The sequence below is a fragment of the Cherax quadricarinatus genome, chromosome 1, assembly GCF_038502225.1.
Source record: "Cherax quadricarinatus isolate ZL_2023a chromosome 1, ASM3850222v1, whole genome shotgun sequence".
Classification (NCBI taxonomy): Eukaryota; Metazoa; Arthropoda; class Malacostraca; order Decapoda; family Parastacidae; genus Cherax; species Cherax quadricarinatus.
Window position 1 is genome coordinate 101859323 of NC_091292.1, and position 23782 is coordinate 101883104.

The following is a 23782-nucleotide window of genomic DNA, read 5'->3' on the forward strand; positions in this document are numbered from 1 at the left end:
AAAGAGATGGGTTAGTTGCAGTGAAGAAGGTCTTGTAGATGTCCTCTGAACCAAGATTCCATGATGTTGCAGTGTCTGACAAGTTGTGCAAGAAAGGTATAAAATACCGACAATATGAAAGTTAAGACACATGTGCAACATCTGGATATCTTTATTGCAGACATTTCACCATCCAGTGGCTTTATCAATACAGATTCTAGGATATAATAGGAAGACAGTAGAACTATATACAAAAGATGAGGTAATCAGTCCCTCGGCCTTGGAGTTAGTGTTCACAGCATCGTGGTGGAGGAGAATCTGGAGCAAAGGCAAGAAGACTGGCGGAATCCCGCCTACCAGTGACTGCCCTCGTCTGCTGCCCGTCCCTATCCACTGACGCCTATATAACCGCCAGTCTTCTTGCCTTTGCTCCAGATTCTCCTCCACCACGATGCAGATGTTGCACATGTGAACACTAACTCCAAGGCCGAGGGACTGATTACCTCATCTTTTGTATATAGTTCTACTGTCTTCCTATTATGTCCTAGAATCTGTATTGATAAAGCCACTGGATGGCGAAACGTCTGCAATAAAGATATCCAGATGTTGCACATGTGTCTTAACTTTCATCTTCCATTTTGCAAGAATGCTGAATATTTATAAATTATTTTTTTTATTGCAGGAAGTGGAAGCAAGCATTGGAGAACAACTGATACGACTTTGGGATAAGAATAGTGGAGGAAGCAACAGTAATGGTGGGGGCAACTATAAAGGTTCTAATACATATATGGTGGGTAGTGGTGGTCCTCCTATGATGCATGACCCTCAGGGTCCACCTCCACCTCGACATCCTCTCCACCCCTCACATATTGGAGCAGTTCATTCTCCCTTCCATCATCCCTTTGGAAGAAACTATGGAAATGGATATGGGTATAGTGGAAGCAGTGGTGGTAGTGGTGGGAATACCAGTGGTGGTGGCAGTGGAGGGGGCGGTAGTGGGAGTGGGGGAGGAGGAGGAGGAGGAGGTGGGGGAGGAGGAGGAGGATACCGGGGTGGCTACAGAGGGGGGTACAGGCGCTAGAGTAGTAGATCAATAAGGTACTCAAAACAGCTTTAAAAACTTTATATACACTAGAACTATCAAGATTTGCACCCTTGTTCAAAATACTGATAGTCTTCATAGTAAAGAATGTCTTCACTGCATCTAGAAATGTGATAGGGTGTTGTTATAAGTTTGTTCAATTATAAATTGGTATACTCAGTATTTTAATACTTTACTCAGCTGTTTAGTAGAAAGAAAAAAACTAGTTAATTATTCTTCATCTTTAAAAATGAACATAACATTTTCAGGGCTTAGAATAATTTTAATTTGTTTATAAATTTTTTTTTAATTGTGGCCTTAAAGCCAATCATCTAATATATGCAAAAATGTTTAGTAACTGAACTTCACTTTGCTCTCTTCCTTATCAGTGTGTTTCTTGCCTATCTTCAACTAATCTCTCTCCCTTGTTTAGTGTCAAAAATAAATGATGCCATAATCAGAAATCTCCACATGGGGTATATTACACATGTTTACTTTTTGTGACGATCTTTCTTTCTTTCTTTAAACTTGATATGCATCTCCTCTAAATTATTCTAGAGATAGTCCTGTCAGCATCAATATTTTTTTTTTTTTTTTTTAACTTATCAACCATTTCCCAACACAACAGGATGACCCAAAGGAGGAAGAAAGATATGTAATGCAGAGCATCCTTTATTTATAGTGATGTTTTTCTCAGGATTGAGATGTATCATGATTTGATAAAGCTTCACCTTGACCAAAATTTTGTCTGAAATAGACTTGCTCTGCATTACATGTCTTTATACCCACTTGTCAGCTTGTTGCTGCAGTCACCAACCTCGTCACATTCATTAGCTGAATCTATCTGTGATACTATCTTTTATTTGTTCTATTTAACAGATATATATTAATTTACACACAGATAATTTGAAGCAAACTTTATTTTGTGAGTATCACAAACATTCCTACATGATGGCCTCTCATTAACATGTACAGTTGATTCTTGAATAATGCAGGGGTTAGGGGCACTGACCCTCCTTGGAGTTGAAAATCTGCGTATAACTTTTGACTCCTCAAAACTGACCTACTAATAGCCTACTGTTGACCGGAAGCCTTACCAATAACACAATCGATTAATGCATAATATATATGTTATATGTATTATACAATGTATTCTTACAATAAAGTAAGCTAGAGAAAAGAAAATGTTATTAAGAAAATCATAAAGAAGAGAAAATACGTGTACCTTACTGTACTGTATTTATCAATACTATAAGTTTGTGTTGTCTGCTTACAAAATGAATCGTCTGTTTGTCAGTACCTACATTAGTATTGTCTTATATGATACAAAACACTGTAGATGTTATGCGTATCACTAACACTAAACATCAAAAAAGAAAAGATAATATGACAAAAAATTTGTATTTACTTATGATTTAATATTGCATCTTACAAATGTTTACATTTCAGTCGACTGTGTAAGTAAGTAAGTTCAGGTATACATACAAGGGGCTTTTGGCATGTACACTCAACCACTGTATTTCTTTGTACAACTATGTACAGTAGGGCCCCACTTACACGGCAGGTTAGGTTCCAGGCTACCGCCGTAAAGTGGAACACCCTTTTTTTCCACTTATAAATGCATACAAACACTAGATAACAAGTTTACACTAACATATATTATGTTAGCAATAGAACTAGGCATCAAAAAACAATAAAAAACTACAATACACACATAGTGCACTCATTACTTACCTTAAAATATTTATAGTCTTAATCTAGGGTGAGACAAGTAGTATTTATTGTAAGAAATCTAAGTGTGGTATGTATGGTAGTCAGCCGGGCTACCATACCAGGCCACATAATATTCTATTACATTTAAGCATCCTAGAGCAATAAAATGCATATAGTTTACTCATTACTTACCTTAAAATATTTGTAGTCTTAATCTAGGGTGAGATGAGTAGTATTTATTGTAAGAAATCAGGTGTGGTATGTATGGTAGTCAGCCGGGCTACCATACCAGGCCAACCCACCCACACATACTATTCTATGATATTTAAGCATCCCAGAGCGATAAAATGTATATACAATTCACTCATTACTTACCTTAAAATATTTGTTGTCTTAATGTAGGGTCAGGAGTAAGTAAATGAGATAAAACAAATAAATGAGAGAGAGAAAGAATGAGTGCATGAGAGAGGACAGGCGCCGAGTTATGTAAACAAACCAGGCAAACGTAAGTTTTGTAAACAAAAAAAGTGTCCACGTCGGTTTGTGTACAAGTTGTCTCTACATTGATACTGTAGAATAAATAAAGAAGAACACTCCCATTCTCATGTAACATCATTTTGAGAAGAAATGATGCTCTGAGTGAAGGCAATGGAAATAAGTCACTGACTTTTTTGGGTTATCCTGGGTTCTCTACACATATGTTGTTATGTATGATAATCTATGTAACTGTATGTGTGTATACCTGAATAAACTTACACACATACAAAACCTGAAGGGGGTAGGAGAGATTCAGTGGGGGGAAATAAATGGGATTAAATCTGGAGTATCTGAGAGAGTTAGAGCAAAGGAAGGGGTAGCAGTAATGTTAAATGATCAGTTATGGAAGGAGAAAAGAGAATATGAATGTGTAAATTCAAGAATTATGTGGATTAAAGTAAAGGTTGGATGCGAGAAGTGGGTCATAATAAGCGTGTATGCACCTGGAGAAGAGAGGAATGCAGAGGAGAGAGAGAGATTTTGGGAGATGTTAAGTGAATGTATAGGAGCCTTTGAACCAAGTGAGAGAGTAATTGTGGTAGGGGACCTGAATGCTAAAGTAGGAGAAACTTTTAGAGAGGGTGTGGTAGGTAAGTTTGGGGTGCCAGGTGTAAATGATAATGGGAGCCCTTTGATTGAACTTTGTATAGAAAGGGGTTTAGTTATAGGTAATACATATTTTAAGAAAAAGAGGATAAATAAGTATACACGATATGATGTAGGGCGAAATGACAGTAGTTTGTTGGATTATGTATTGGTAGATAAAAGACTGTTGAGTAGACTTCAGGATGTACATGTTTATAGAGGGGCCACAGATATATCAGATCACTTTCTAGTTGTAGCTACACTGAGAGTAAAAGGTAGATGGGATACAAGGAGAATAGAAGCATCAGGGAAGAGAGAGGTGAAGGTTTATAAACTAAAAGAGGAGGCAGTTAGGGTAAGATATAAACAGCTATTGGAGGATAGATGGGCTAATGAGAGCATAGGCAATGGGATCGAAGAGGTATGGGGTAGGTTTAAAAATGTAGTGTTAGAGTGTTCAGCAGAAGTTTGTGGTTACAGGAAAGTGGGTGCAGGAGGGAAGAGGAGCGATTGGTGGAATGATGATGTAAAGAGAGTAGTAAGGGAGAAAAAGTTAGCATATGAGAAGTCTTTACAAAGTAGAAGTGATGCAAGGAGGGAAGAGTATATGGAGAAAAAGAGAGAGGTTAAGAGAGTGGTGAAGCAATGTAAAAAGAGAGCAAATGAGAGAGTGGGTGAGATGTTATCAACAAATTTTGTTGAAAATAAGAAAAAGTTTTGGAGTGAGATTAACAAGTTAAGAAAGCCTAGAGAACAAATGGATTTGTCAGTTAAAAATAGGAGAGGAGAGTTATTAAATGGAGAGTTAGAGGTATTGGGAAGATGGAGGGAATATTTTGAGGAATTGTTAAATGTTGATGAAGATAGGGAAGCTGTGATTTCGTGTATAGGGCAAGGAGGAATAACATCTTGTAGGAGTGAGGAAGAGCCAGTTGTGAGTGTGGGGGAAGTTCGTGAGGCAGTAGGTAAAATGAAAGGGGGTAAGGCAGCCGGGATTGATGGGATAAAGATAGAAATGTTAAAAGCAGGTGGGGATATAGTTTTGGAGTGGTTGGTGCAATTATTTAATAAATGTATGGAAGAGGGTAAGGTACCTAGGGATTGGCAGAGAGCATGCATAGTTCCCTTGTATAAAGGCAAAGGGGATAAAAGAGAGTGCAAAAATTATAGGGGGATAAGTCTGTTGAGTGTACCTGGTAAAGTGTATGGTAGAGTTATAATTGAAAGAATTAAGAGTAAGACGGAGAATAGGATATCAGATGAACAAGGAGGCTTTAGGAAAGGTAGGGGGTGTGTGGACCAGGTGTTTACAGTGAAACATATAAGTGAACAGTATTTAGATAAGGCTAAAGAGGTCTTTGTGGCATTTATGGATTTGGAAAAGGCGTATGACAGGGTGGATAGGGGGGCAATGTGGCAGATGTTGCAAGTGTATGGTGTAGGAGGTAGGTTACTGAAAGCAGTGAAGAGTTTTTACGAGGATAGTGAGGCTCAAGTTAGAGTATGTAGGAAAGAGGGAAATTTTTTTCCCAGTAAAAGTAGGCCTTAGACAAGGATGTGTGATGTCACCGTGGTTGTTTAATATATTTATAGATGGGGTTGTAAGAGAAGTAAATGCGAGGGTCTTGGCAAGAGGCGTGGAGTTAAAAGATAAAGAATCACACACAAAGTGGGAGTTGTCACAGCTGCTCTTTGCTGATGACACTGTGCTCTTGGGAGATTCTGAAGAGAAGCTGCAGAGATTGGTGGATGAATTTGGCAGGGTGTGCAAAAGAAGAAAATTAAAGGTGAATACAGGAAAGAGTAAGGTTATGAGGATAACAAAAAGATTAGTTGATGAAAGATTGAATATCAGATTGGAGGGAGAGAGTATGGAGGAGGTGAACGTATTCAGATATTTGGGAGTGGACGTGTCAGCGGATGGGTCTATGAAAGATGAGGTGAATCATAGAATTGATGAGGGAAAAAGAGTGAGTGGTGCACTTAGGAGTCTGTGGAGACAAAGAACTTTGTCCTTGGAGGCAAAGAGGGGAATGTATGAGAGTATAGTTTTACCAACGCTCTTATATGGGTGTGAAGCGTGGGTGATGAATGTTGCAGCGAGGAGAAGGCTGGAAGCAGTGGAGATGTCATGTCTGAGGGCAATGTGTGGTGTGAATATAATGCAGAGAATTCGTAGTTTGGAAGTTAGGAGGAGGTGCGGGATTACCAAAACTGTTGTCCAGAGGGCTGAGGAAGGGTTGTTGAGGTGGTTCGGACATGTAGAGAGAATGGAGCGAAACAGAATGACTTCAAGAGTGTATCAGTCTGTAGTGGAAGGAAGGCGGGGTAGGGGTCGGCCTAGGAAGGGTTGGAGGGAGGGGGTAAAGGAGGTTTTGTGTGCGAGGGGCTTGGACTTCCAGCAGGCATGCGTGAGCGTGTTTGATAGGAGTGAATGGAGACAAATGGTTTTTAATACTTGACGTGCTGTTGGAGTGTGAGCAAAGTAACATTTATGAAGGGATTCAGGGAAACCGGCAGGCCGGACTTGAGTCCTGGAGATGGGAAGTACAGTGCCTGCACTCTGAAGGAGGGGTGTTAATGTTGCAGTTTAAAAACTGTAGTGTAAAGCACCCTTCTGGCAAGACAGTGATGGAGTGAATGATGGTGAAAGTTTTTTCTTTTTCGGGCCACCTTGCCTTGGTGGGAATCGGCCAGTGTGATAATAATAAAAAAAAAATAACATACAAAAGGAATAATTTTCTACAGTTACCCCCAGTAACACATTTTCTCTTATGTTAGATTAGAGAAAATGTTATTCTTGCCATCACTTGTACAAGTTATCTGGTTACCACATCTCATATTTATTTATTTTATTTATTTATTAACAATTTGAGCACACATACAGAGGTACAAAAAAATACAGATAAGAGCAGCATGCCAAAGCCACTTATACTATGCATAGCATTACGGGCTGGCTTAAAATTAACTTAAGATTAACTAAGCAATGATGAAATCAGTGATAAAACATTAATGTAAACAGATTACTATAAAGCACAAGTGAGTATTACAAAGACAGGTCATATGGTTGCATGCATTGTTGTACATTCAGTCGTATGGAGTATTCTGTTAGGTAGTGTATTTAAAAAATAATAAAGTTAGATTGGGTTTTAGGTTTAACATTTATGTGATATAATTGTGAGAAACATTTAAGATATACAATTTATAAGGTTCAGTTATTCAGTATTTATTTGGTTTTGGGTGAGTAAGTGATCTTTGAGAAGAGACTTGAATTTATAAACAGGTAGTGTTTCTTTTATATTTACAGGTAATGAATTCCAGATTTTAGGGCCTTTTATGTGCATTGAGTTTTTGCATAGTGTGAGATGGACACGAGGAACATCAAAGAGTGATCTGTGCCTTGTGTTATGGTCATGTGTTCTGTTGAGGTTGGCAAGGAGATGTTTGAGGGGAGGGTTAATATCAGAGTTAAGTGTTCTATGTATGTAATAGGTGCAATAATAAGTATGGATGTTTTGTATGGTGAGTAGGTTTAGTGTATTGAATATTGGTGGAGTGTGCTGCCTGTAGTGAGAATTTGTTATCATTCTAACTGCAGCCTTTTGTTGGGTAATTAGTGGTCTGAGATGGTTAATTGTTGTTGAGCCCCATGCACAAATTCCATAGGTGAGATAGGGGTAAATAAGAGAGTGATATAGGGCCAGGAGGGCTGACTGTGGAGCATAGTACCGTATCTTCGATAGTATTCCTACAGTCTTGGAAATTTTCTTAGAAATTTGTTGTATATGTGTGTGAAATTTGAGTCTATTATCAAGGTGGATTCCTAAGAATTTTCCCTCTGTTAGCTTTGTGATAGGTGATCCGTTTATCATTATGTTAAGAGGGACATCTGTAGCTCTGTTACCAAACTGAATGAAGTAGGTTTTGTCAATGTTTAGTGTAAGTTTGTTAGTCCTCATCCAGGTAGATATTTTCTGTAATTCGGTATTTACAGTATTGGCTAGCGTGACTGGGCTCGGGTGGGAGAAGACGTATGTAATGTCATCTGCAAATTGTGTGGGTTTGAGTAATTGCGAAGCATTTGGTAGGTCATTTATGTATAGGAGAAAGAGAAGAGGGCCAAGGACACTTCCCTGTGGGACACCAACTGTAATTGGTTGTGCAGAAGAGTTTGCCCCATTTGTGTACACATATTGGCTTCTGTTGCTGAGGTATGACTTGAGGTAGTTGAGGGAGTGCCCTCTTATACCACAGTGTGACAATTTTACGTGGAGCAAGTCATGGTCAACTGTATCAAACGCTTTACGTAAGTCAATGAAGATCCCCAGTGGGACTTCTTTTTTCTCTCTATTTCTCTATTTATTTATTCAATTGTGGGGTGTATTTATCATCTTTTTATGTTATGTATCGTGTTTATTATATAATTTTGAAAAAAATATCAAGGATGGATTAATGAAAATGTGTATATTAACATAATATACGACATTTATGAGACTCGGTGATTATTATTATTATTATTATCATTTCTAATATGGCGTCACTTGTGCAAGTCGTCTGCTACCACATCTCACATTTAGAATTATTTATTCTACTGTGGGGTGTATTTATCATAATTATGTGATATGCATCGTGTTTATTATATAATTTTGAAAAAATATCATAGATTAATGAAAATGTGTATATTAACCCTTAAATAGTCCAAACGTATATATACGTTTTTTCAACATCTGAAAGTATGTAAAAAAATGTAGATCTTCTTTTTTGTTTTACATTTGAAAATGTGTGAAAAAAAACTTTTATCTACATTTTTTTTGTTACATTTGAAAATATTTAAAAAAAAGTAGATCTACTTTTGTAGCACTACGAATTTGAACGTCGATTTGTTTGGACCGTTTAAGGGTTAACTTAATATACGACATTTAAATGAGACTCGATGATTATTATCATTACTAATATGACGTCTGAAGACATAAGACACACTTACTGATTTTAATGTGTACCTGCACGCCAGCAGTGTAAGTTTATTTAGGTACAGGTATACATAAGTATAATTATCAGAATATATATAAAATATGAAATAACTTTTAAAAACACTTGAAATTTTGGAGTTTCCAGACAAAATGGAGAGAGTGCTTACAGATCTCACAGAGAATGTAAACAAACCAGGTGAGACATGGTGACCGTATTAGAAAGTCAGGTGGGGGGAGCCGTATGTCGAGTTTTGGTCATAATTTGAAATAACCGTATTAGCGGAATGCCGTAAAGCGGGGCCCTACTGTATCATGTCCAAATAATAATCAAAATACTCAAATTCAGTTACATAGATTAACATGTAATGGTAGTAATAATATATTATTATTATTAATATTATATACATATTTATGTCTTATTATTATATTCTTTCTTTCAACACACCGGCCGTATCCCACCAAGGCAGGGTGGCCCAAAAAGAAAAACGAAAGTTTCTCTTAAATTTAGTCATTTATACGGGAGACGGGGTTACTAGCCCCTTGCTCCCTATTATTATATATTATTATTTTATATTGCTGTTATATCTTTCTTTTCTTTCAATGCACCAGCCGTATCCCACTGAGGTGGGGTGACCCAAAAGGAAAAACAAAAGTTTCTCCTTTTAAATTTAGTAACATATACATATAATATATATAATATAATATATACATATATGCATATAAATCTATAGGGGAAGGAAAGAGGGGTAGGGATCGTCCTCGAAAGGGTTGGAAAGAGGGGATAAAGGAGGTTTTGTGGGCAAGGGGCTTGGACTTCCAGCAAGCATGCATGAGCGTGTTAGATAGGAGTGAATGGAGACGAATGATACTTGGGACCTGACGATCTGTTGGAGTGTGAGCAGGGTAATATTTAGTGAAGGGATTCAGGGAAACCGGTTATTTTCATATAGTCGGACTTGAGTCCTGGAAATGGGAAGTACAATGCCTGCACTTTAAAGGAGGGGTTTGGGATATTGGCAGTTTGGAGGGATATGTTGTGTATCTCTATACGTATATGCTTCTAAACTGTTGTATTCTGAGCACCTCTGCAAAAGCAGTGATAATGTGTGAGTGTGGTGAAAGTGTTGAATGATGATGAAAGTATTTTCTTTTTGGGGATTTTCTTTCTTTTTTTTTGGGTCACCCTGCCTCGGTGGGAGACGGCCGACTTGTTGAAAAAAAAAAAAAAAAAATTGCTGTTATATATTATTATATATTTATTTGCTGGAAGCAAGGGGGTAGTAGCCCATTTTTCTGTATAAATTACTAAATTTAAAAAGAAAAACTTGTGTTTTTCTTTTCAGGTCACCCTACCCTTGGTGGGATACAGCCAGTTTGTTGAAAAAAATATATATATTATTGACCCTTGTGGGTTTAGTGCTTAATTATAATTATAATAACTTATTATTATTATCATTATTGAATCTTTACCTTTGTTTGCATTTCTTTCAACTGCAAATGGAACATGTGCGATCTGTAATTACTTAATAAATTTTAACTTTTTATAATAGATTTTTGTCTATTTGATAAAATAGTCTAGTATCTACGAATATTTCATAGATTCATGACATACCTAACATTTCCTTAATTTTTTCGGCTGCAAATCTCCAAAAAAAAATTCAATTATATTTATTTAAAAAATCCACGTATAAGTGGACCCACGCAATTTAAACCTGTGTTGTTCAAGGGTCAACTGTACAGTCAAACTCCAGAATTCATGTGCTTCAATAATATAAGTGATTCAGTTACATATTTTCAGTGAAGGCTATTATTCAGATACCTTTGATTATTGATAATGTTTCTTGGTATCCATTGTCTTTTGATTATAATAATACAGTAGTACCTTGGTACTCGAACTTAATTATTCCAGAAGGCTGTTCGAGTACCGAACAAATTTTTCCCATAACGAATAGTTAATAATGTTCATCTCTATTGTGACTCTCGCCAATTTTCTTTTTGTTTAGCTGTTATTACTCATCTTAGGCCCCATGGTGACTTATTTATACAAATAATATAAAAAAAAAAAATGCAAAGAAACACGAAATAGTTTACAGTGAAGTTCAGTGGAATTTTGCACTGAGAAACAGCTGCGGGAAGACTGACGCACATTGTTTGGTCAAGTGCTGAGCAAACAGTCAACTACCAGACAAAGTGTTCAAATGCCAAATTGTTCGAGTTGGGAGCCATTTCAGTACCGGGGTACTACTGTACAGTGGGCCCTCGGGTAAAGGCTTCATCGGTTAGCGCCAAAATCGGCTAACGGCTTGCTTTGGTGTAAAAATATTGGCTCAGCTAACGCCAAATAACTCGGCTAAGGGCTTTCGTCCCGAACGTGTCCGCATGGCCTGAACGGGCCCAGCCACTCACTCCATGTACCAGCCAGTGTGTCATTGTTTACAAAGCCAGTGAGGACAACTCCACGCGTACCTGCCATATATTTTGTATTATTCTAGTGTTTTTAGTGCTTGTAACTGCTAAATAAGTCACCATGGGCCCAAAGAAAGCTTATGGTGCTAACCCTGTGGTATAAAGGGTGAAGTGTACTATCAAATTAAAGAAAGAGATAATCGCAAAGTGCAAGAGTGGAGTGCGTATCTCGGAGTTGGAAAGGTTATATAACAAACCCCATTCAACCATCACTACTATCTTGGCCAACAAAAAGGCAATCAAGGAAGCTATTGTTGCAAAAGATGCAAGTATGATTACAAAACAGAGATTGCAAATACTCGAAGATGTGGAGAGACTTGTTGGTGTGGATAAACGAGAAACAATTATCAGGAGATAGTGTTTCTCAGTCAGTAATATGTGAAAAGGCAAGGCAGTTGCATGTGGATCTCATTAAGAAAATGCCTCCAAATAGTGCTGCTGTTGATGAAAATAAGGCCAGCAAAGGCTGGTTTGAGAGATTTAAGATTCGTAGTGGCATACACAGTGCATTAAGGCATGGTGAGGCTGCCAGTTCTGACAAAAAAGTGGCTGAAAAATATGTGCAGGACTTAAAGGAGTACATAGACTGAAAAATTAAAACCCCAACAAATGTTTAATTGTGACGAAACAGGCCTGTTTTGGAAGAAAATGCCAAACAGGACCTACATTACTCAGGAGGAAAAGGCACTCCCAGGACACAAGCCTATGAAAGACAGGCTAACTCTAATGTTTTGTAGTAATGCTAGTGGGGATTGCAAAGTGAAGCCTTTACTCATGTATCACTCTAGTATACCTTCATCCTCTCCCCTCCTCCCATCTCATCACTCAACAAGTCCTCAATAAACGTAAGTGTCATTTAAGTATTGTTTATTGTGCATGTATCATTGTTTTCTGTGTAGGGAAATGTATATTTCATGTAAAAAAAATGATTTTGTTTAATACTTTTGGGTGTCTGGAACAGATTAGTTGGATTTCCATTATTTCTTATGGGGAAAATTAATTCGGCTAAAGGCTAGCTCTCTGGAACAGATTAAAGGTGCTACCCGAGGGTCTGCTGTAATTGTCTTTTTGCTTGATGCATACCTAAATTGATATCAAACGATAGGATTTAATTTAAACTGCTCAGTTTTTCTTATGATTGTCAGTATTAAGCAGATTAAAGCAGCTTTGGAAGACATGGCCAAAAAACACTTCATTAATTCACACACACAAAATTTCCTATCATCCGTGGCTTCATGAATCACATCGCCTCATGGAATCTAACGTTGTACATATACTTTGGAAACTCATTCTTTTTTTTTTTTTCCTTATTTAAAGTACTCTAGTAAGAATTTTGTCTGTTCCCATTCACACTTCTTGCATTTGATTATGAATATTTGTAAGAGCTATCTTCATATTGTTTGGTATTTGATACCATGTTTAAAAATTTGTTATTGCTACACTCCTTGACTCATTTTTTATTTACTGGTGATTCAATTCAGATCTTAGATATTTAATGGTATAATTGAAATGTTATATTTTATATAGGTACTGTATGCAATAAAAGTTCAATTTAGTTACAATGAAACAAGTAGAGAAGCTAGGTTTATGTGGATTATTACTTCCACATATCTATATCATGTGATGTATTTTGCACATTCTGAGCAATGTAGATATGTCAAATAGTCAAATATTTCTCATACATGTACTGTACTTATATTTTTCATCAAAAAACGAAAGTCTCTTAAGTATAATGTCTTCTTTCTGTTGATTGTCGTATTTCTGCCTTGTAATCCAAAACTTAATGCCATAAAATTGTTGTGGACTTGCTGTCATTTAAAAAAATTATGTTTAACCTCAATTGAAGATGCTTTTATATAGAGTTTTGTATTTATTTATTATATATACTTTTTGTTGTATATGAAATTTTAACATAAAACTGAACTACAAGTTCTGTTAACCCCCTCAGCTCAACACACTAACACTAGGATCATTACCTTCTCATTCAGTTAGTCAGAAACAAGCCAGTTTCTAACCTGATAGTTTCTCAAAGAGTATTTTTCAAAAAATAGGCTAAAGAATTAGAGTTCATCCACTGCAAACTCAAATAGGTGATTGTAAATACCATATACAAATAATTTAAAGTATTTTTTTTTTCAAATATCATTACAGCTTTTTTTTTTCCCCCTCCACCTAGTAATAGCAGGATTTATAATGGTTTGCCTGTTTTGTGAATATCAGACAGAGGGTTCAAGCCTCCACCAGTCCTTGCACTGAATGACTCATTTCTAGTGTTTCACATAAAAACATTCTAATGTACACTCACTTTTATCCACCTTTCCTTCCTGTTTAAAGGTATCTAATTAACTAATTTCATTGTCCTTTATTCATTTGCCTCAAACTAGTTTCATTGTTTTAATTAAGAAGTTCATGATATAATGTGGGCTTTTGATTTCCTTAAATTTTTGTCTTTAATATAGTGTCTCTTTACCTTGAGTCCTGGTGAAAGCTCTTGATCCAGTGACTTGAAGCTAGCCTTTCCTTTCTTGGGTCAAATGTGTTTACCTCCCACTTTCCAGCTGCTGTAGTTTCAGGGCTAAGTGGTATATAATAATGCGTAGTTTGATGTGTACCAGAAAATTTGTTAGTTGATTGTTTAGTACTTGGAATCTATTTTCCAATAAGAATGTAAAATGGATTAATGTAATCCCAAGCCATAATATCCTGTATTTTTTTTTTTTACATATTGGCTGTCTCCCACTGAGGCAGGGTGACCCAAAAAAAGAAACACTTTCACCATCATTCACACTATCATTGTCATGCCAGAGGCATGCAAATACGACAGTTGAGGTGTCACTCTAAACAGCAGATATCCCAAGCTTCTCTTTTAGAGTGCAGGTATTGTACTTTCAGTTTCCCTGAATCCCTTCACAAAAATTACCCTGCTCACACTCTTCAAATCCAAAAAATCATTAGTTTCCATTAATTTCAGTTAATTTTTTCCAAAGAATTCTTATCCATTTTTATTGACATTCAGCATTATTTTTTTTCACTCACAAATAGAGGGTGAGAGTGGATATGTAGTGTGCAAGCTGTGTTGTGTGGTACTGTGCCTCTCTCCAACTGTTTCCACAACACAGCTAGCAGTGCTGGGCCAGGGCCACCCTCCTGGACAACAGTCATCACACCCAACTCTCTTACCGAACAGCCACAAGTCTTTTCCAACCCACCAACCACTGACATAAATATTTAACTTACAATTCTTGACTAATCTTTACCAAACATATGAGTTCTTTATACAATCATAAAATAAACATTGGAAGAGGAAGTCATTGTTCCTAAGTAATTAACTAGTTCCACAATGACAATGTCATAAGTGCAGAATCTCGTAAGTTGGAGCCCTACTTTTCTTTTCTGTTTGTGGTTGCAGGGGTTGATTCTCAGATACTGACCATGCCTCTTAACTTGCCACTCTTCAGATTTACTCTCTCTGTCTCATCAAACCATGCCTCATACCCATACCACAGTGTTGGTACCAGAATATTCTGTATTTTTTTTTCCCCTTTATACATAATCTTTCCACAGGTACGTCCATACACCACCCGCCTTATTTTCCCTCATCTATTCTAAGATTCACCTTATATCTCATAGACCAGTCTTCTGAGATCCACTCCTAAATATCTAATTACATCCACTTCTTCCATGCTCCCTCCCTCCAGTCTGATATTCAGTCTATCATTGCCTACACTTTTTGTTACCCCTCATCACCTTGCTCTTTTCTATGTTCACCTTTAATTTTCTTCTTTTACATACCCTCCCAAATTCATCCATCAGCCTTTGTAATTTGCCTCCAGACTCCCCTAAAAGAACTGTCATCAGCAAAGAACAACTGATATAACTCCTACTTTGTATCAGATCCAACATCTTTCAATCTATCCTTGATGAAAGTAAAGACACGTGCAACATCTGGTTATCTTTATTGTAGACATTTCACCATCCAGTGGCTTATCAATACAGATTCAGGACATAATTAGATGACTGGTTCTCTTTGAAAACTTCCATTCTTGGGTGAGCAAACACATGTAGAAGTCTTGGCAGATATTCTTGGGTGGGTGCATACATGTAGAAGTCTCTGCAGACATTCTTTGGTGGATGTATACATGTAGAAGTCTCTGCAGACATTCTTTGGTGGATGCATACATGTAGAAGTCTCTGCAGACATTATCGGGTGGGTAGGTACCTCACCTAGGGCTACCTCTTTGCAGCTAATTCTTCTCATAAAGCAGTTTGTGGTATGTTGTACTACATATTATATGCCTTGATACTGAAGGGCTCATCATCTGAATAATTTGGACTACTATGCCCTTGGATCAAACCTGATTACCTACTGTTGCATAAGTCCTAGAAGTTTAGCACTTCCCATGAGTATTATAATAATGCACTCGCATATTTTTAATGTATTCATAATTTTGGCATTTTTTTTTTTAACCACCAAGGTGGCTGCAAGGACTAAAATAAACTTTTAAGTCCCATATTTGACATCTCTGGGGATGCTTTTGTAACTGATAATTAATATTTTAACCTCTTATAATATAAAATTTTTATTGTTTGCTTGTTTAAAAAGGGTTTGTACTTGTGGAAATTTTAACCTGTGGAAATAGCATTTAATGCAAAGGTTATTTGAAGGTGTTGAAACTGAAGACAGAAGAAGGCGAGGTAATCAGTCTATCAGCCTAGATGAGTGCATTCACTGTAGTCTTGATGAATTTGAAGCACAGGCAGGAAGGTGGTCTTTTACAGTATTGCTGAATGACCTTTGCTCCAAGCACACTTAAAAGTTGTCAGCAATTCCTTTCAGCATGATGGAGAGGTTGAAAAATTTACTATCCTCATGGTAATGCTTCCATAGGAAACCAGTGTCATATAGTCCACTTTATGTATAATTTACACAGATTATATACTGAACTCTTCATAAAGTATTCCTAATTTGTAAGGGCTTCTATATCCTATGGAGATATTTATTTCACAAAATTTCCAGTTTTAAAACACTTCTTATTCTTGACTTCCTTGTCAGGTGCATTTAGTTACAATGTGTTTAAGCTCAGTAAATGACCTGATTTTTTTTTTTATAGCACATTTGCTTAATATGAAAATGTTTGCATTTACCACTTGCAGTTTATGAAAATTAATCTTAATTGGCATAATTCTCTAATATGTATATGAACAAGTAAGTTGTATATGTTTCATGAATTATTTTGATAAACAAGTTTTATATGTAGTGTTAATAGCATTAAATAACTGCATTTATTTTATGCTTAATCATGTGATTATTTCAGTTTAAACATAATGTCTCAGATTTTAATTACAGAGGAACCTCTGCTTAAGAGTTTAATTCGTTCCGTGACCTTCCTCGTAACCCGATCTGCTCATGTGCTGAGTCAGTTTTCCTCATTTAAATTAATTGAAATGCCATTAATCCAGTCCAGCAGAATTCCTGCTCCAGGAGGCAGGACAAAATACTTCAATATAATGCTAATATCAACTCTACGGCTTATCTATCACAATTCATCTAATGTGACACCATAAACAATATAAATACGTAACATAGAAACCAGCACACCTCGCTGTGTTTATCTATGATTTCATGCTTTAACTTCCATGGACATCATCCTCTTTTTCTTCTCAGCACTGTCCTTTGCACTTACTTTCTTAGGACCCATGGTTAGAAAAAAGAAATTTGGTAAAATAGCTGCACAAAACTTAAGCAAAACACAAGAGAAATCCTTCCACCACGAGGCAAGCACATGCACTGGTGATGGTGAGCGTTGTTGTGGTATTTACTGTGCCATCTAGTGGTGGCATTCTCAAGCTCGCGTGTTATTATAGTAGTATTATTATAAATACTATTATTATAGTATTATTATTACGTATATTATTATACAGTAGACCCCCGGTTTTCGTAATTAATACTTCTGTTGAAGACTCTTGTTGGTGAGTAGTATTTATTTGTAGTCCCAGAGGGACTACATCCCAGTGTATACCTACCGGCTACATACACTGCGGCCTACAGCCACATTATTACCATTGATTTACCACATTCACTGAGTTTAATCGTCATTGCCATTGCTCTTTAATCGTCATTGTCATTGCTCCCCTCTGTTCTCGTCGGTGGTACAGTACAGGTCTGAGTGTGCCGCTCACACAACCTCCCACACACCCATCCTGAGGCAGTGTCATTTTGTTTGTAGTTGAGTGAACATTACTCTGCGAGCTGATACGAATTATTTCGTAATAATTCATTGTTTCTTGCACTTGTTTATTGTGTGTGTCTGCTAAATAAGCCACCATGGGCCCAAACAAAGCTTCTAGTGCCAATCCTTTGGTAAGGAAGGAGAGAAACACGAAAGAATTAAAGGAAAAGTTTGTAGAAAAATACAAAAGCAGCGGTGGTACAGGGTGGTAGTGGTTGTGACGGTGGTAGAGGTTGTGATGGTGGTACAGGGTGGCAGTGGTTGTGATGGTGGTACAGGGTGGTAGCATTTGTGATGGTGGTAGTGGTAGAGGGTGGTAGTGGTTGTGATGGAGGTACAGGGTAGAGCTGCAAGAGCTCTCCTCTCCCCTCCTCCCATCTTCCATACACCAACAAGTCTTCAGTAAAGGTAAGTGTCACGTTATTATTGTTTAATACTTGATTTCTCATTCTTTTGTGTGAATAGTGTTGGTGGTCTCTGCTGCCGCCTTCACTACCACTAATATGTACAGCTTCTCTCAGTGGCCCTTATAAACCCAACATCATCATCATCATCACCACCACTTATTCCTCACATACGTAATGACATATTTTATTCATTCTAGAGTATATATCATGTTTCTATGTTATTAGCATTGTGTATTATGTCATACTAGATGAGTTGTGATAGGTAAATAAGCCATGGAATATAGTTCTCTATAAAATGTATCTTTTGTTTATACTTTCGGATGTCTGAAATGGATTAATTGGATTTACATTATTTCCTATGGGGAAAATGGTTTCTGTTTTAGTCGATTTCACATTTCATCGGACTCTCTGGAACGAATTAACAACGAAAAGGAAGGGTCCACTGTATAAGGCATAAAGTTTTGTCCACCAGTCACCTGTGTTGAATGTAATCTGGCCAAACTGACATTGTCTGTAATCAATCACCTGACTAATAAACATTTAAGAATTTTGGCACTTGACAGAGCAGAATGTTCTACAAAATAGGATTTGTAGCACTTTCCTTTTTTTTTTTTATAATTACCACAGTTACCTAATTTGCATACATCATTACACTTGTTTTCCATTCTTATCGAGTTAGGATGCTTATGGCCTTCAGAATACATTATGCTTTATATTAAGTTGCAAACCCACACGGGTTATTCAGTGTAAGGAGTGATGGAGGTTTGATTATCCATCTGTTAATTGCAAGATGGGTATGCTACTTAACTGTACTCATAGCATTTCTCTGGAGATGAAGCTTGAGAACATACATTGCCAGTCACATCAGATCCCCCTAAATCCCTCGAAATACAGAAGTTGTTTACACCACCAAGTGATGTACAGTAGGATTGCCATACACATGGAAAAAAAAACAAGTCATGCTCAAATGTGCTGTGGAGGCTATTATAGAAGACTGCTGAATGCCTAGAAAATACAAAATTCCTTACAAATCAGCAGCATGGGTAAATCAACAGTACATGTTCATAAGTAAAAAGTAGTGTTAAACCTTGTAACGACCTCCTCTTCAAGGGGGGTTCCTTGGCGTGGTGAAGAGGCTCTTGGTCTGAGGAATTAGACCTGTCAGTCTCCTTCCTCAGACCGAACCTAATTACCCCCCAATCCCCCCTTCCCTATCCCATCCTCCCCCTTTTCCTTTCCTCCTCCCCACCCCTCCCTTTTGCCCTTCTTCTTTTTGGCCTTCGGGATTTTTCCCACAGGCACACTAGTTCATAGGTAGGGGGAAGGGTACCGGGGTCCATCCAATTCCGTTGAGGTTCTTGGCGGTGGCGTAGTTTGCCGTGGGATCTGGATCGCCTGGGGATGTCCCGATCCCTCTCCAGTATCCCGGAGGGTGGCTTTGGGTGTCTTTCAGGCAACGAGTGTATCTCTGGAAGCCACCTTTCGGATTCCAGGGGTGGTGGCTGAAGGAGGTATGCTTTGTGGTGGATATCCGACCGCCCTCTCTTTTGTCCACCGAGGTAGCTCGGCAGATGTGAGGTTGCTATCCCGGATTGCTGGTTTACTGGCATGAAGGGTAGGGTATGGCACGGGTTCCATGCTGCATCTGCGCTACTTGTGGTGCTGAGGTCCTCTTGGGCGCGGAGGGAGATTTCTGGCCCTTTCATTCCTCCTAGGAACTATCCCTCCCTGGTCCCCCCTTTTTTTATTCTTTTTTTTTTTCTTTTTTTTTCTTTTCTTTTTTTTTTCTTAAAAACAAAAAGAAAGAAGTAACCAAACAATGGAGTCCCAAATCCATGACCCCGCTACCCCCGGGCCCCTTATTGTTACCGCACCCTGTTCTGGTCTCGCCTCGTCTTTTGGCCACTCTTTGGACACTCCTAAGGCCCCTGTAACTCTTGCTGGTGCTGTTTCCTCACCCGCTTCAGGTACCAGGGCTTCCACTGACTCCTTCGACTTGTCCGACCTCCGCTCTCCTTTGACTATGCTTCTGGCCTCTCCCTCTATGGTGCGACGATTTTCGATTTGCCAGCCCGTCTCACGTCAGACCGACTCTGGTCCCACTTCTAAATGCCAACGACAATCTCCTGACGATGTTATTTCATTACCTTCCCATTCTACTCGGAAAAGACCGACACGTCATGCACTCCCTCTCCACACTCAGTTTCGGACCACACAATGGACTAAATTCTTTACTTTACGACCAACTTCTTCTACTGCCTATCTTTCTGACCATAGTATTGGCAAAGCGCTCCTACACCACGTTGGTAGAGATATTTCCTTTCATGCTCTTAAGAGTGGTACGCACATCATCACAGTCCAGAATTCTACCCAAGCTCATGATCTTTCTCTTCTTTCACATATCGATACTATTCCTATCACTATCGAAAAACATCATTCCCTCAATTCTTGTAGTGGTACTGTTATTCTGCCCCATACAGAATTTCCAGACATGTGGCAATGACATTCTCGAACAGTTGGAACTCCAAGATCTCCCAATTCTCAAGGTAGACATTTATGTTCTTCCTGCCCGTGGGCGAAGACGATACCCTTGCAATGTGGCTCGTTTAACTTTTGACAGCCGTGAACTCCCATCCTCTGTTTATGTAGCTGGACGTCGGTTACAAGTTCGGAAGGTGATCCTTGCACCGCAACAGTGTAGGAATTGCTGGTAATTTGGCCACTCAGCAAAATATTGCAGATCTATAGTCAAATGCCCAGTCTGTGGTGCCGATGACCATTCTAATACTACATCTTGCAGTCGACCTCCCTCTTGCCTTAATTGTCATGAGGCTCACCCTTCATACTCTTGCCATTGCCAGGTCTACTTAAATGAGCGGGAAATTTGTTGCCTCAGAGGCAGAAGGTCTCCCTTATGCTATGGCAGTTTCTCATCTCCGCCTCCAAGGGAGACTACCCCGTGTTTCTTATTCTCGTGTTTCAAAACGTCCCCCCAATTCTGGGGTCCCATCTTCTGCAGCCTCCTCTGTGGTTGCCAGTCCCATAGTCACTCCTGTATCTAATTCTTTTGCTGTCCTGGGCTCAGACGTCCCTACTTCAACACCTCAGTCTGTCCTCACTTCTTCGTGTTCTCCCTCACAAACCCCAGTATCGACAAGACCTCGTACGACACCTCCTCCCAATCGTCCCTCTACTTCTCAGAGGTCCAACAAATCTCCTTTAACCCCTTCATCCACCTCCACATTTTACCTTCCCGATCTCTGTACCTAGGTCTTCCCCTTTCACTGGCTCCGTTACAAGTGTGGAGGCTCATCCTCCTCCTCGTACTGTGCCTTCCTCCCCTGTCCCCTCCCAAGTTTCTTCCTTTTCTGCCACCTCCCGGGTTTCTGCCTCTTCTGTCCCCTCCCACACTTCTCCAGTTCCCTCCACCCTTTTGCTCCCCCCCCTCCCTCCTACCTTGGTACAGTCCATTACAGCTCCGAACTTTACTCAAACTCCTTCTCCTTCCATCTCCAATATTGTCTCCCATACGACATCTCTGAACTCTGAAACACTTGAAGCAATCTCTGAATGTATTGCAGAGATCAAACCATCAATGGGCACTGATCCACCCTCTGTTCCTTCACTTTCCTCTTCTCCATCTGCGCAACTCCTTTCTTCACAATGCACCGTTCCTTCGCTACTTGAACGTTTTCCTTTGCCACCGCATGTGGACTCTTCTAACCCTTCTAGTCCATAGGTACCCTTACCTGCGGATATCAGGTATCTTTATCATTGCCAATCATGGCCTCTTTACAGTGGAATATTCGTGGCCTCGGGGGTAATCGGGGTGAGCGTCAAATGTTGCTCTCCCAGTTTTCCCCTGTTGGTGTTTGCTTACAGGAACCAAAATTACACTCTGCCGTTATCTATCCCATCTCAGGCTATAATTTATTGTATTCTTCGGATCCTTTTCCTGATGGGACCTTTAATGAAAGTGCCCTTCTTCTACGCACTGATATTCCGTACCGTCGGCTAGTTGTTCATACTTCGCTGCATTGCACAGCAGCCCATATCCACTTGCATAGGTGGTATACACTCTGTTCTTTGTATCTCTCTCCTTCTCGGGCATTATCTCTCCCGGATATTGCCTTTCTTGTTTCGTCATTACCGCCATCACTTCTATTACTTGGCGATTTTAATGCCCATCATTTCCTCTGGGGGGGTCTCACTGTGATTCCCGTGGCATTCAGTTAGAGGCTTTTCTTGCCACCCACCCCCTCCATGTTTTAAATACAGGTACTCACACCCATTTTGATCCTCGGACTCATACTCTCTCTTGCATCAATCTCTCAGTCTGCTCTTCCTCCGCCGCATTAGACTTCACCTGGTCTCTTCTCCCTGAATTTACATGACAGCGATCATTTCCCAATCATTCTTACTTCCCCTTCATATTCATCACCTCTTCGTAGCCCACGCTGGCAATTTGATCAGGCAAATTAGAACCTTTTGCTCACAACTAACTGTTTTTAGTGAGGTTCCTTCTTCATCCTCCATTGATGAGCATATACACCTCTTCTCATCCTCCGCTTTAACCGCAGCTTCTCATTCTATACCCCAAACTTCAGGCTGGCATTCTCAGAAATGTGTGCCTTGGTGGTCTCCTGCTGGTGCTCGTGCAGTATGTTTGAAACATGCTGTGTGGGGCAGGTACCGGTACAATAGAACCACGGAGAGACTTCTTGATTTTAAGCAGAAGCGTGCGATCGCTCGCCGTGTCATCCATGACGCTAAATACACTTGCTGGCGAGATTGTCTCCACCATCACCTCTGCTTCCTCTATGAGTGCAGTCTGGAAAAAAGTACGAAAACTGAGTGGTAAATATTCTCCTGACCCAGCTCCTGTTCTGCGGGTTGCCGGTGTTGATATAGCAAACCCACTAGATGTTGCCAATGAAATTGGCAATCATCTGGTCCATATTTCTCAGGGGCTCCATCTATGCCCCTCGTTTCTTTCCTCAAAGTCTGCCAGAGAGTTAGCACCCTTGGACTTTTCTTCTCTCAGAGAAGAACAGTATAATGTGCCTTTTACACTTCAGGAACTGGAGGCAACACTCAGCTTGCCGATCATCGGCAGCTGGGCCCGACGACATTCATATTCGTATGCTACAACATTTACATCAGTCAGCCCTTGCAGTCCTATTACACCTTTTCAATCTTATTTGGTCACAAGGAGTTCTTCCACAGCTGTGGAAATCTGCCATTGTTCTCCCTTTCCGCAAACTGGGTACTACGGGACATGAAGCCTCCCACTATCGTCCCATTGCTCTTACCAGTGCAGTTTGCAAAGTGATGGAACACCTGGTAAATAGACGTATAGTGTGGTATTTAGACACACAACAGTCTCTCCACTCGTCAATACGGCTTTCGTAAGGGCCATTCTACCATAGACCCCTTACTACACTTGGATACGTATGTTCGTAATGCCTTTGCGAATAACCACTCAGTTATTGCCATATTTTTTGACCTTGAGAAGGCATATGACACAACTTGGAGGTATAATATTCTGGCCCAAGCCCACTCCTTAGGCCTCCGAGGCAATCTACCATCCTACCAACTAACAGACATTTCCGTGTTCGGGTTAATAATGTGCTCTCCCCAGACTTTATCCAAGCTGAAGGTGTCCCCCAGGGATGTGTTCTGAGCACAAGACTTTTTCTCCTTGCTATAAATGATTTGGCCTCTAGTCTTCCATCCAATATTTGGTCATCACTCTATGTTGATGACTTCGCTATTGCCTGTGCAGGCGCTGACTGTCACCTCATTACAGTTTCT

The 23782-nt window shown here is 39.2% G+C and overlaps 1 protein-coding gene across 2 annotated transcripts in view; it reads left to right on the forward strand.

Moving 5' to 3' along the window:
- Window positions 1–4147, forward strand: part of LOC128685801 (3'-5' RNA helicase YTHDC2) — a 111892-nt gene extending 107745 nt beyond the window's left edge. For both annotated transcript variants that reach the window (XM_070085300.1, XM_070085309.1), the window contains exon 29: window positions 662–4147. In XM_070085300.1, the coding sequence (XP_069941401.1) occupies window positions 662–1060 (399 nt within the window). In that variant the 3' untranslated portion in view covers window positions 1061–4147. The remainder of the gene's footprint in view (window positions 1–661) is intronic.
- The last annotated feature ends 19635 nt before the right edge of the window (window positions 4148–23782 follow it).